Here is a 14,705-nt window from a genome sequence, read left to right on the forward strand (position 1 = left end):
CCAGAGCTGTGACGGGACCACAGCTAACAGCGAACCAGCGCTGCAAACTGCAGAGTCGGAGGGTTAAAGGGAAGTATGGAGGGTCTCACACACACACACACACACACACACACACACACACAGAGCATCCTTTCCTGTTGCCACGACACAAAGATGGAAACTCAGAAAACACTTTTTTTTTTTTTTTTAGCGCCTAAGCTCACTCGAGGAATTCACCAGACTCATCCACTTTGATGTTTTGATTAATACTCCCTCCCACACACACACACACACACACACACACACACACACACACACACGCCTCCCATTTGAAAACGCTGCTCGGCGAGACGAGGAGTGACGGGCGAGTTAAGAGGTGCCTATCCGTGTGAGCGAGAGATCAGCGCCTGTCGCCGAGGGCCCAGCTCGGCCTCAGTGTTGAATTTCGTAATGGAATGCTAACTGCTCGTCCGGATCTCCTCCTCCTCCTCCTCCTCCGTCGGGAGGAGGAGGAGGAGGAGGAGAGGACCACGTACAGCAGGAGCATGTGGCTTATCAGCTAAGAAAAGCTTCCACTGACTCTACAAACACCCAACAGGTTGCAGGAGCTGCATCGTTTAGCCACAAAACCCACTAAATTAAACGTTCCTATAGGAACACTACGAGTACTGAGTGACAGCGCTGCGAGATTAAAGCACGCTCTCTGCCGAGCACAAACACAACACGTCTCCGTGTAACCATGACACAGCAGTTTCAGACGCAGCAAAGTCAATATAAGTTCTACAGTGTGGATAAGAGATGCGCTGACGTCACTACAGGAATACTGTAAGAACAGCAGCGAGGTAAAAACATATAAACACAGAAAAAAAAAGGTGTTCAAATTCAAATTTAGATCCAAATATGAGTGTTTTAGCAATAACTTTACGGGTAAAAATGCGTTTAAATTCACCGTGAAGTCACTTTAGAGCCGCAAACACATTTAAGTTAAAGAAAATACAATAAAAAGCACAATAAAGTCACCATAAACCTGCTGCCGGTGCTACAGACAACAGAAGAAGTTCGCCTAAAGAACTCTCCACTGAGTCCCGTGAGAAAACAGGGAGTTGCAGATAAAGTCACCATCACGCAGAATAAATACACTTTAAATCCCTGTAGAAGTATTACAGGAGCACCGGAGGTTAAGAGGTCACCACGAAGTGCTTTAAAGTCACCATGAAGTTTCCGAAATGCACTAAAATCCCAGTTTGATTATTAAAAAAGATGCTCTGACAGTAATAAGAAGTACCACAGAAAAGGTACGACGCACTCTTCTGAGCGCCGCAGGCTGCAGTTTTCCTGCAGGGATGATGGAGAAGAAAAATATATAAACGCCACGAAGTCTACGGTCACCGTGGCCGCACCTCCCGACGCCACGCAAACACGGAGAGAACGACAAAGTCACGACAAACCCGCCGCTGATATCACGCTTTAGGAAGCAGAAAAGTCACGGTGGATTTACACGAACACACCACATATCCTGCACACACACACACACACACAGTGAGAAAACCACACGAGTTGTAAATAATATAACTTCATACTAAAGTCACCATTAAGCAGAACAAATGCACTTTGAACCCACATGCAGGGGTGTTGTGGGAGAAACAGAAGATACCATTAAGTGGGGCAAAGATGTTCCCAAAATGCACTAAAAGTACTTGTTTTGATAGTAAAAAAAACTGCCATAAATGTGCCGTTTAACTGCCACTTGAAATCCCTACAAAATGGTTCAAAGATAACATAAAGTTTCCATAAGCTCACTATTTATTACTACAGATGCACTAAATGTCTAAAAATATGAGTGGAGTTTGGTGGATTTCCTTGCTTTAAACGGTTGGGAGGAGGAGGAGGGGGGGGAGAATCCCTAGCAACCATTATCTAAGCAGTTCAGGCCTGAGACAGAGGAGGAGACACTCTTCATCTCCCGAACCAGACCCCCGTCCATCAATCATTGACCCGGGATAACTGATAAAAGTCTCTCTGACGCCGTAAAACCACGTTGTGATGTGGAACGGCCCCGGATAGCATCCTCCGCCGCGTACCAACGCGGAAAACCCGACGACGAGGCCAACGGCTGAGTTAGCCGCCGAAAAAGTTAACAAAGTCGACGGTTTGAGGTCGACGACGGCTTCGAGTGTAAGAATAAGCAATGGGCGAGCGAATAAAATGAAAGTTAAAGCGGTGGGAGATGTCGAAAGAGAGAAGAGAGGGACTAAAGGAGGAGGAAGGGTGGGGGGACGGAGGAGGAGGAGGTGGTGGTGGTGGATGCAACAGGCGTCACGTCGATGCTGCTCGGCTGCGCGTAACCGGAGACGGTGGAAAAGTCTCCGAAACGCGGCGAAAAGTCGCCGAACAGCGACAGAAACCGCTGAACGTCGAGCGGCCCGGCGGCGCCGGGGGAGCCGCGGGGCGTTAGCGCGCCCCGGGGACGGACGCGGGGTCGGTTTCTCGCTAAATATGTCTGGGCAAGGTCACGGCAGCGGCGTACAGCTAGCCGCCGTTAGCTAGCGTGCGACCGGAAGAGACGCGGTCATCCCTTCAAATTAAAACGCACATCAGTTATTTAGGATTTTAAAATAACGCAAGATTAAAAACCTCTTAAGCATGTTGTGTTGGTCTCTATTGATTAACGTTAACATCTACATATAAGCATATACTTAGTCACCTTACTAAATAAGAGATTCATCTTTTTTTAGGGTGACTTATATCCACTTTGTACTTAATTTATCTCGCCTGTATTAAAGTGTTTTATATTCTGATTTGCTTAGTGCTTCTGTTCCTGTGTGCACTGATGTGGCAAAAGGGTTTCCCCTCAGGGATCAATAAAGTATTTCTGATCAACAGATAATGTGCACTGTTAAATGATCCAATAAGTAACTAAATAAGCATTTTACGACAGCCTGTGTGCAAATGCAGTTATCATCACCACTGTGAGGAAAAACATCAATGACCCATCACAAGACAAAAACACCTCACGTTTAAACTTTTTGCGTGCCAAAGCCGCATCCACAGCTGGAAAAGCTTCACCTTCAGATCTGACTCGCAGCACGTGAAGGGCCCAAAACGTCAGTAGTAGTAACTTCACTAAAACTATTTAAAAAAAAAAAAAAAAAAAAAAAAAGTTCACATTTCGCCCTGCTACTTTTCCCCCAATCAACAGGTGGTTTTATTTTGAAGGCGTCGACCGGAAGCGAGCCTGCTAGCTGCCGCGAGCTTGCCGGTGGTGTCTGGTAGCTTTACACATGGCCACTAGCAGCGAGGCTCGGACTAAAGTGCACCCGAGATATGGATGCTCGACTCCGGCGGCGAGCAGACTTTGAACCCCCAACCCCCCACCCACCCCACCCCTCCACACCACTCTGCCACCCTCCCCGCGGGGCAAAACCACCACATAACAGCCCGAAACGTGCACAAAGTTGCGCCAAAAGTGGGGGAAAAACAAGTTGTTGGTGATAATTAGCTGAAGTGCGGTGAATGAGGAAGAGCGCTGCGGCTGAATTCCACCGCTTGGATGCGCATCTAACTAGGAAGCAGCTCGGAGAGGAGAGCTGCCGTCTCCACATCTCAGCTTAAAACTTTTAAACAGCAGCAACAAGTCCAAACCCCCACCACCACCACCACCACCACCTACCCACCACCCTGTCCCCTCCACCCCCCGTGTCCCCCCTCCAACACGGCAAACCGAGACCCAACCGAGCGCACGGAGCCAGGAAAGCGGCGCGGCGCAGCGATGGAGAGGGTAGAAAAAGGCAGACTTACGCTTGACTTTGTTGGGGTTGGGCTGCTTGCGCCGAGACATCGTGGCGAGGATGACGATGGTGGTGGTGGGGGCGATGATGATGATGATGATGATGATGATGATGAACGGCGGTGATGGTGGATGATAAAGGGGATGAAGTAAAAAAAAAAAAAAAAAAAAAAAAAGAAGGGAGAGAGAGAGAGAGAGAGGCTGCAAACTTGCTCCGGAGAGGAGAGGAATCAAAATGGCGTTTCCGAAGGGATGTGCAAACTTGGACAAACTTTACTCCGGCTTCTCCTCCTCCTCCTCCTCCTCCCCACCCCTCCCTCCTCCACCTCCACCTCCTCTCTGCTTCTCTTCCTCTCTCCTCTCCCGGAGGAAAGAAAGAAAAAACAAAACGCGAGGAAAGGAGTTCGTCGATGAAGCGGAGGGGGGGTGAAAGTTGGTTTCTGCGCTGTATTTAGTTTTAATTCCTCCCCGGACTCCCGGCCGGCTCCCCCCTCTCTCTCTCTCGGCGTGTCTCTGCCTCTAAACCCGATAAGTAAAGCTCATCACGTGTCGTCTCTCCAGTCTCCAAGGGGACGTGGCCACCAAGCATCTCTCTCTTTACGCACACGTTACCGGATTACTTCTTCTGTGCTCCTCCCGGTAACGAGCCGTTAACGCATCACCTTTTAAAAGCAAGGACAGCTGTTAAACGTTTATTTACCTGCGCAGTGAACGCTTAAATTAAAGCTGCGCAGGAGTTAAAATGTAACTTTAAGCGTGTTTTAGCCTCCGCTTCTTCATCATCCGCCGCTCTCTCCGCACAAAAAAAGTTTTTTAACTTTTCTTTTAACTGTTTTTTTTTTACGCAGCCGAGCTACAGACGTGTGTTTTCTCAAATAAACGCTGAGTTTAAGGTGCAAAAAGCCACACACACACATACACACTGCACGGGCAGCTATCGCGAGATTTGAGGGTGAAGAAGCGTGGGGAGGAGGGGGGGAGACAGAGCGAGATATCGCGGGATTTTGGAGTGAAGAGAGGATGCCAGCCGTCGGCCTTTTGGGGTTGGAAGAAGCTGCCACTGTTTGTAGGGAGGTGCTGGGGGAGTAAGGAGCTTTCTTTTGAAGTTAATGATGAATTATTGGGTTTTAAAGTTAGAATCAGAGAAAAACAACAAGCTTAGTTTCACATCTCAGCGCCGGAAACTGAAGGACCTCTGCAGCTTTATGCCTTAAAAACAATAATGTGGTTGATAACTAAAAAGTAATTAGTCAATGCCACATGTTTGAATCTGGCACGCTTGAGTCTGCATGTGTGATGAAATGTTCTTTTTGTTAGCTTTATTGTAAAGTATAAACCTGCTGACAGGGCCACGTGTTGTTACACACACAAACATCTTCAAAAGTAAAGTTATCCTTTATTTATACGTAAAATGTAAATGTATTAATGCATATACGTATAAAATGTTCCAAATAAAAAGAAGTAATGCTTTGTGATTCCACCTTAAAGCCTCAGAAGCGAAGCCCGTGTCAACGGGCACATTTACTTTGTTTGTGTTTGAGATGTTTTTTTGAAAAGTTACGTGAATAGAAGTCTGAAAGGCCTCTGAATAACGTCACACACTTTTTGATCAGGCAGTGATGAGGATGTGGTGTGTGTGTGTGTGTGTGAGTGTGTGTTATGAAGATATAAATAACTCCAGCAGCAGCAGCAGCAGCAGCCCCGTCCCGTGCTCTCTGCTCTCAGGTCGGACTCAAACTTCAGGCAGCGAGGCTGGAAACTAAATTTAAACCGCCACCAAAGTTTCATTGTCAAATTTAGTGTGAGTCTCCTCGCTCGCTGCACGTCGAGTTCCTCTCCCACATTCCTGCCAGCCCTCCATCTCCAGATACAGACCCCTCCTCCCATCATCCCCCTGCCAGAGAGAGGAGCACACAGGCATCTCTCCTCCCATCACACCCCTCCTCCCCTGCAGGCGGCTGCAGCAGAGCAGGAAGAGGCTCTCGGGCTGGTTCGGCCTGTTGCTGATGAAGGAGAGGGAGGGAGGGAGGAGGGGCTGATGAGAGCTCTGGGTGTTACCGGGACTTTGGTTTGTGGCTGAATTACTTCAGAAAGTGCGTTCAGTTTTGTCTTTACCTCTTGCAGATTTTATACTTATACCCACCTGGTACTTGATTTATTTTCTGACCTGTTTTATAGTGTATCATATTGTTTGCTAGTGCTTTCTCCTGTCTGCACTGACGTGAAGGCGAGCTGCTGTAACAAAGAGTTTCCCTTCGGGGATCAATAAAGTGTTTCTGATTCTGATTCTGGTGCAGCCTTTTAGCTTTTACAATCAAAAGACTCGTCCCACATTCGGGGGAAAATAGCCTTATTTGCTTTCTTTGCAACAGTGAGATGAGAAGATGAGTTAAGCACAAAGGTGGTTAGCTTAGCTTAGCATAAATACTGGAGGCAGGGGGAAACAGCTAGCCTGGCTCTGATTTACCTTAAAACACACACCTATCGGCACCTCTGAAGCTGACTGATTAACGCGTTGTTTGTTGTGCTTTGAGCTAAATGATACTGTCAGCATGCTGTTTAGCAGTTTAGCATGTTAGCAACATTTGCTGATTAGCATTAAACAAAAAAAGTAAAGTAGCGCTGAGGCTGATGGGAATGTCATTAGTTTTGCAGGTATAAACCAAAGTGTTGCACAACTTAAAACTTGATGGTGACCCGATGGTGGAACAGAAGGTGTTACAGTTCATCCTCTGGGGAACGTGAACGGTCGTTTTCAAGTTTCATGATGATACGTCCGACAGTTGTCCAGACGTTTCACACATGACCTCGTGGTGGCGCTGGAGGGAACGTCAGAGGATCGCCAGCATGGCTGTCCATCCGGTAGTCGTGCAGTGGCCGACAGACCTGCAATCTGTGCTGCTGGCGCGGCAGAAAGCCAGTTTGTGGTCTTAGAGAGAGGGAAAGGCTGGAACTATTTATTGCTGAACATCAGTGTATCCCTCCGCCCAGTGCTTCGGAGCTATGGCCACCGCTGACAGCCTCCCTGCGACAACAAGACTTCAGGAAGCTACGGGTCACATTCCCGTCTGTGTACGGATTAAACGAACAGGACACAACGTGTTCATTAGGTAGGTGTGTTCTTGAACTTTGGACAGAGCCAGGCTAGCTGTTTCCCCCTGCTTCCAGTCTTTATGCTAAGCTAGGCTAATCACGTCCTGACTCCAACTCTGTACACGCGACACGACGCTGACCTCCACCTGTGGTACTCGATGCTCCGTAGAAACGCAGCTATCGTCTCTGGAGGTTTAGTGAAAGAATGGCTTCGTACAGGAGTGCAGAGTTTTGCCATAACTCTTGAATGCAGGACGTTTACTTGTATTCTTCCGCCGCCGCCGCCGCCGCCGCCGCCGCAGACTTTATTAACTTCAGTCCGTCGTCTCTCTGCGAGCTGCAGGTTCGAACCTCCCGACGTGTCGAGAAGAATCTGATGGAGAAGCAGAGCGGAAACAGATCTGTGCGTGCTGTTGACATATGAAATACGGAGCTCAGCTGAAACAGGCTGCAGGACCCTCCATTTCATTATGGACACACACACACACACACACACACACACACACACACACACACAGAGCCAGAAAAGCAGCTAACAGCATTACATCACTAATCCAATCACTGCTTTTCACCTCAACTGGCCACTTTTCAATTCAAATTAATCTATTGAGATACAAAGAGCCCATCACCAACACACACACACACACACACACACACACACACACACACACACACACACACACACACACACACACACACACACTGTTCAGCGGTCATTCACCAACATTAACATGAGCAGCTCACTTTTACTGAAAGTTTCTGATGTAACATGGTAAACATTACCTGCTAAAGCATGTTAGCATTGTGAGCATGTTAGCATGCTGAGGTTAGCATTAGCATAGCTAGCATGGCTGTGGAGTCTTAAATAAAACGTGATATAAGCTGCATTTCGTATTGTTGACTCTGTTTATCACCTCAAAGCAGTTGTTTGTTTTTCTTTGTTTTCAACAAAAAAAAAAAGACTGTAGATCTGCATTTTAAATGTACTTTTATTTATTATTTTATTGCACCCGAATAACTTCGACTCTCGTTTCGTCAGGGCCCGGGCGCTGATTTACATCTGCAGTTTCTGCGAAGACTTTAAAACATCACCTCGGGTTCAAACTACATTTTCTGTTTCTCTCTGGGAGTTGTGATGCATCAAGCGACAAAAAGGAAATAACCTACTGGAAGAAAAGTTTACTTCTCTTTTTACATCCCGGCCTGAAAAAACAGAGACGCAGAGGAGAGAGTGTGATGTTATTTATTGGACTGTAACCATGGAGCCGTTGCCGAGGAACGAACCATCGCTAACAAAAGGGTGGATTCATCCATTCATCCAGCGAAGAGGAGGAGGAGGAGGAGGAGGAGGAGGAGAGGCATCCCCAAACTCAGAGTCTCCACCAGCCGGAGAAAGGAGATCTGAGCTGGAGGGTTTCCCAACACCGAGCGACTACGAGTTGACACAGTTGTTGTTGATGAAACTTTACACACTCCTCCTCCTCTTCCTCCTCCTCCTCCTCCTCCTCCTCCTCCTCTTTCTCCATTGGAGCGTTGTTCGGACAGGCAGGCAGGCAGGCAGTCACATGAAGCCAACACCTGTCGGCAGTGTGGGGGGATGGCAAGCACATGCTGCTCTGCCTCACTGTTTCCAGCCCCGACAACACATTTCCTGCGTGTCCTTTCTCTTCTCCGCGTTCACCTCAGCCCTGCTTTCTCTTCTCGCAGCACGAAAAGATGTTTAAAAACTGCAGCTCAGAAAAAGTCGGAGCTGCAGCAGCGGAGGAGCGAGGATGGTGGTGTGGGGGAGAAGAGAAGGAGAGAGGGAGGGAGGGAGGAGGAGGAGGAGGGGGGTGAAAAACCGGTTTCCAATAGTGACGGATGATTTGTAGGTAACAGTTGTTTGCCTTGCAGCCCGAGGCCTGCTCCGCTCAGCCGCAGAGAGTCTGAGTGCAGCAGAGGCTGAAAAGCAGCTGACGGGGTGAAAATTATAATTCAGTCCGAAGCTGCTGCGCTGTTACAGACATTTTCCACTTCGACACTCTGCAAAAGTAAAACTGCATTAAAGCTGAACTCTTGTTCACTTGTTTTTTTTTTAGGTAGAATGTTTTCTGTCCTCTGTCGGGTGGAGACCGTCATTGCGAAGGACGTTGCTCAAGAGCAATGACTGACAGTCAGAAAGGAAGCAGGAAGTGATGCTTGGTCCGCCATTTTTGTAGTTTCAACACATTAAGATTACTACACTCATGACGCAGTCACGTGGGATAGCAGGTATAGAGATAGGAAGCTCCCCGCGTTTGTGGTTCGCAAGCGCTTGCACTGTTGAGACGGTTGGATGATTGCAGAGTCGGTCTTGTGAGGGTTAAAATATCTAGTACGACCGCCGCTACATTTGGAGTTATTGGCCTTGAACCGTGGACGGACGGCCGCCCCCCCTGAGTCTGGTTCTGCCAGAGGTTTCTGCCTCTTAAAGGAGGTTTTTCCTTGCCGCTGTGGCCAAGTGCTTGCTCACGGCGGGACTTGTTGGGTCTCTGTAAATAATATCATAAAGAGTCCGGTCTAGACCTGCTCTACAGTGAGATAACTTCTGTTATGAGTTGGCGCCGTATAAATAAATCATCTGAACCAGTGTTTTTTGATCAGTGACCCCTTAAAACGAAGCTCGTGACACGGGTTACACACAGCTATCAGTTATGACCAGTTCAGCCAACTTGCATTTATTTATTTTGTAAAATTCCCAGTCGGGAACCACTGACTTGATCAATGGACTTTGGCCGACATGAGGCGCCCACTCAAGTGCCTGAGACAGCTCCAGTACATCCGCTCAAGTTAGATTTATTGCCGCTGTCGTAAAGCGCGAGTTTCACAGTTGTAAATATAACTTGATGTTTACACAAACGCGATTTCCGAGTTGGAAACTGTGACAGTCGGTCCGAAGTGAGTATTTAATGACAAAGCCAAGTTAAACTTTCATCAGGGAAAAGGTTTGACAAAAGTGAATCCCAGACTTAATGAGGACACCGAGCAGCGCACACCTGTGCTTTGTCATGCATGTACGCATGGGAACATGGGAAACGCAGTTTAAGAGAAACGGCTGCATTTCTTATAGCGCTTTTATCCAAAGTGCTTCACAATTTGCCGCGCGCATTCGCACAGCGACGGCAGTGAGCTAAGGTCTGCCGGTCTGACCGCCGGGATCAGTGGACGACCCACATCTGCCGCCCGAGCCACAGCCGCCATTAAATCGCAGAAAACTGAGGATAAATCAATACAGAAAACAATCAGGGAATCACAACGATGCAAATACGTATCAGAGGGCAGCTGTCGGGCCTTTACTCTCATCTGAACATCTTCTGTTGTACATGAAAATATCACAATCTAAAAATTTCCGAATCCCTTTCCCGGTCCCCAGAGGATCGGCCCTTTTGATTTGAACGACCCTGCGACCTTTTCTCTGGCGCCATCGTCAGGACGGACGTCACGTTTTGAGCTCCACAGCTCACTCACCGAGGGCGAAGAAATGCAGCAAAGAGGTCGAGCCTTCATTTCGACTTTTCCCACGAAGGAGCTGCGTTGGGGAATCAAATGCGCGCACGCTCACATTCCTGGGAGACGCTTTACTGAACGTGGACGCCGTGCTTCTACTTTTTACCTCGTGATTCGATTTGCAGCCTTATGATCTTTAGTTTGTAGCTGCTGAAATGCGTTTCTTATCTTCTACATTTGAGGTTTTCAGGGACAAAAATCCCACGAACACGACAGCTGAAGAGCGTTTTTGTCACATCTGACTGCAGACGAGACACAACAGGTGTGGGACAGTCGACATCCCCTCTCCGCTAAAGTCACGCCGTTTCCACAGTTCAGTCCACGTTTACGTGTTTGATCGTCTCGGGCTGAACTGGATCAGCTGTATTTACAGTGACCGTCCTGGAAAACCCCGTCCTGCACATTTAACAGGGTTTTTAACGCGGTGATTTAGATCTTTATTCTTCTGTTTTGATCCATCTGAAAGCAGAATATGAAACTGTGCTCGATGTGAACGTAAATACGTGCAGCGAACAACGGAAACGAGTCTCGCGGCACCCTTTGCTCGTCCTCTTGGCTCCCGGGGACGCTAACGGGGCTTTGTGTTTGTGTCCTGTCCAGACTGCGTTTCAAACACTACCTTGATGCTCTTGCACTTCTATCTTTGTGAGGACCAATTTAAGTTTTGGACCTGGAGCGCGAGGACATTTTGTCCGGTCCTCGCGTCTTTGAAGGGCTGTTTGAGGCGCAGGACTTGGTTTTAGGGTTAATGTTAGAATCAGGTTCAGGTTTGAGTTAGCGGCTCAGGAATGTGCTATCACAGCGAGGGTCCTCACAAGTATAGAAGAACAAACATTTGTGTGTGCGTGCGTATGTGTGTGTGTGTGTGTGTGTGTGTGTGTGTCAGACTGATGTGGTATCTGGACAGACCAGTTTTGTGATGCTGATACGTTAGATACAGTTACCATGACGACGGCTCACCTGTTGCTGTCAGGGGTGGGGGATGGGAGTGTTGACGCCTACAAAACACACACACACACACACTCACACACACACACACACGAATGTCACATCATCTTTTAGGGCTGCATGAATACCTTCAGGTTAGCGTGACCTCTGACCTCTGACTCTGACCTCTGACTGTCCGGTAACTTTATTTTGAAAACTGACTTTTTCTAACTTACCTTTGATAACGAGAATGTTTTTCAGAACTGGTGCTCTGACTGTTTAATTTAATTTAATTTAATTTAATTCAATTTAACCCTAACTCAGTTCATTGTTGTTCATTTTTGTCTTCGTTTAGCACCTTTTAAACTGTCCTCACTTCACATTTTGTCAATTTAACAAACTATAAAGCTGCCAGTAACCAAAAAATACATGAAACCAGACTCATCTTTAGTCATAATAACTCAGAATATTATTTTAGAACAGTTCAAGGTTATAAAAAATATAGTTTCACTGTTTATGCACGTAAATACAGCGAAATACAGTCTATTTACATGTAAAGTGATTTTATCCCAAGTCTGTCTGTAAGTAATTCACACATGTATGTATCATATAAATAAAGTTATTTTACCATGAATAGACAGATACACAGAAAGATTTGTGTATTTGTTTGCTAAAATAAGAATGTGACATTTTTTTAAAACTGACAGAAATATTTGTACGATAGAGTATTTATATTTACGTGTTTTACTCTTAATTTGAGCAAGCAAGCTATATAAACACGTCACATCTGTTTCACCTCCTCTTCGAAATGAAACGAAGCAACGTTTGTGACGGAGCGTCGCTCAGCTACACAGTTTTGTGCGTTGACGGAAACAGAAACTCACTGACGGAGATGCAGAAAACTGTTAAAAACAGTCCGCGGTGCTGAGCGGCGAGCAGACTGAGCCTGTCAACACTCACGACGCCGAACTAAACGCACACAAGTTCCTCTATCAGAAATAATACTCAAGACAAACTAGAAAAGTGTACTTTGAGTTTAAAAAGTAGCAGATTCTGTGTGAATTTCTTAAATTGTGTGATCCATTAATCTCTCTGTTGCTGCGCGATTCTCTAAACAGATGTTGACAGTGTTTCTCCTTTTTATTTAACCAAGTAAAACTCTCTTTGAGATCAAAATCTCCTTTTTCATGAGTAAAAAAACCAGCGGTGGAAGACGTATTCAGATCTTTTACTTCAGTAAAAGCTGCAATATCACACTAAAAATTCAAAATGTTACTTAAGTAAAAGTATAAAAAAGTAAAAGTACTCATTAGGCAGCTAAACTATATTATCCGACTATTGTTACCATAACATTACTATTATAATAGCTAGCGACAGTAACTAGTATACTATATATATATATATATATATATATATATATATATATATATATATATATATATATATATATATATATATATATATATATATGTGTGTGTTAGTATTTGGTAGTTCAACCTCAACAATATAGAAAGTCATCACAGGTTTTCTGTGTAAAATGTGAATCTGAAAAGTAACTAAAGCTGTAAAACATTTCATTTATAAATGTAGTGGAAGTATAAAGTAGCACAAAATGGAAATAACCAAGTGAAGTACAAGTACGTCAAAACTGTACTGAAGTAACCACTTCACCACTGCAACACAAACAACACGAACATCAGTATTTGGAAATATATGGTAAAAGCAGTTATTTACAATTTACTAAGAAGGCTTTTTTCAAAAAGTGAGAAACATAAAATGTACTCAAGAAAAACTACAGAATTATTCAATTTAAATGTACTTTAAACATCAAAAGTACAGCTTTTCTTTGGTTTTATTCACTTTTATTGCCGTCGGGCCTCTTTAGGATCTGTTCTAATGTAATTTTCTATATTAATTTTAACACAAAATCTTCATCTTGCTTTCTTTTTGTCTTTATTTATCTTTTAATCTGTTTTACAGCAGCATAAAAAAACATTGTTAGGCCCAATGATGCAAGACAAACAACATTAACAGGCTAAAAAACATAAATATAACTTCCGATTAAGATGCATAAACAGATGCTTGAGTTTTCAAAATGATCTAAATTAAGTTAAAAACTTTGACTAAAAGTGCAACTTTTGCAACCACTGACACGAGTGAACACGCCGTGAGTCAGATAACAGAGGACAACAGACAGTCTGTAGCTGGGAGTGAGTCTGCGGTTAAAGGCCGGAGGTCAGAGAGGCGCAGAGAAAGCTGCTGGCTCCCCCTCGTGGCGAGACGGTCTAAGTGCAGCTCCACCTGCAGTCACTGACTCCACCTGCAGCAGCACAGAGGCCAGCGTCTGTCCTGAGGCCAGCGTCTGTCCTGAGACCAGCGTCTGTCCTGAGGCCAGCGTCTGTCCTCAGACCAGCGTCTGTCCTGAGGCCAGCGTCTGTCCTGAGGTCAGCTCCGTCTGTCCGGAGACCAGCGTCTGTCCTGAGGCCAGCGTCTGTCCTGAGGCCAGCTCCGTCTGTCCTGAGGCCAGCGTCTGTCCTGAGACCAGCGTCTGTCCGGAGACCAGCGTCTGTCCTGAGACCAGCGTCTGTCCTGAGGCCAGCGTCTGTCCTGAGACCAGCGTCTGTCCTGAGGCCAGCGTCTGTCCTGAGGCCAGCGTCTGTCCGGAGACCAGCTCCGTCTGTCCTGAGACCAGCGTCTGTCCTGAGACCAGCGTCTGTCCTCAGACCAGCGTCTGTCCTCAGACCAGCGTCTGTCCTGAGACCAGCGTCTGTCCGGAGACCAGCGTCTGTCCTGAGACCAGCGTCTGTCCTGAGGCCAGCGTCTGTCCTCAGACCAGCGTCTGTCCTGAGGCCAGCGTCTGTCCTGAGGCCAGCGTCTGTCCTGAGGTCAGCTCCGTCTGTCCTGAGACCAGCGTCTGTCCTGAGGCCAGCGTCTGTCCGGAGACCAGCTCCGTCTGTCCGGAGGCCAGCTCCGTCTGTCCTGAGGCCAGCGTCTGTCCTGAGGCCAGCGTCTGTCCTGAGGCCAGCGTCTGTCCTGAGGTCAGCTCCGTCTGTCCTGAGGCCAGCGTCTGTCCTGAGGCCAGCGTCTGTCCTGAGACCAGCGTCTGTCCTGAGGCCAGCGTCTGTCCTGAGGCCAGCGTCTGTCCGGAGACCAGCTCCGTCTGTCCTGAGACCAGCGTCTGTCCTGAGGCCAGCGTCTGTCCTGAGGTCAGCTCCGTCTGTCCTGAGGCCAGCGTCTGTCCTGAGGCCAGCGTCTGTCCTGAGACCAGCGTCTGTCCTGAGGCCAGCGTCTGTCCTGAGGCCAGCGTCTGTCCGGAGACCAGCTCCGTCTGTCCTGAGGCCAGCGTCTGTCCTGAGGCCAGCGTCTGTCCTGAGGTCAGCTCCGTCTTTCCTGA

The 14,705-nt window shown here is 47.0% G+C and overlaps 2 protein-coding genes and 1 long non-coding RNA gene across 10 annotated transcripts in view; 1 reads left to right on the forward strand and 2 right to left on the reverse strand.

Moving 5' to 3' along the window:
* rreb1a (ras responsive element binding protein 1a) overlaps positions 1-5,231 on the reverse strand; it is a 79,707-nt gene extending 74,476 nt beyond the window's left edge. For all 4 annotated transcript variants that reach the window (XM_044176127.1, XM_044176126.1, XM_044176129.1 and 1 more), the window contains exon 1: positions 3,778-5,231. In XM_044176127.1, the coding sequence (XP_044032062.1) occupies positions 3,778-3,817 (40 nt within the window). In that variant the 5' untranslated portion in view covers positions 3,818-5,231. The remainder of the gene's footprint in view (positions 1-3,777) is intronic.
* The window catches only part of LOC122866462 (protein NLRC3-like), an 876,731-nt gene that overhangs the window by 126,058 nt on the left and 735,968 nt on the right, over positions 1-14,705 (reverse strand). The gene's annotated exons all lie outside the window — the stretch shown is intronic.
* On the forward strand, positions 6,424-8,581 carry LOC122866533. Its single transcript, XR_006375741.1, has 2 exons — positions 6,424-6,876; positions 7,899-8,581. It is a non-coding gene; the product is annotated as an uncharacterized LOC122866533 (long non-coding RNA).

The sequence above is a fragment of the Siniperca chuatsi genome, linkage group LG19, assembly GCF_020085105.1.
Source record: "Siniperca chuatsi isolate FFG_IHB_CAS linkage group LG19, ASM2008510v1, whole genome shotgun sequence".
NCBI classification, from domain to species: Eukaryota; Metazoa; Chordata; class Actinopteri; order Centrarchiformes; family Sinipercidae; genus Siniperca; species Siniperca chuatsi.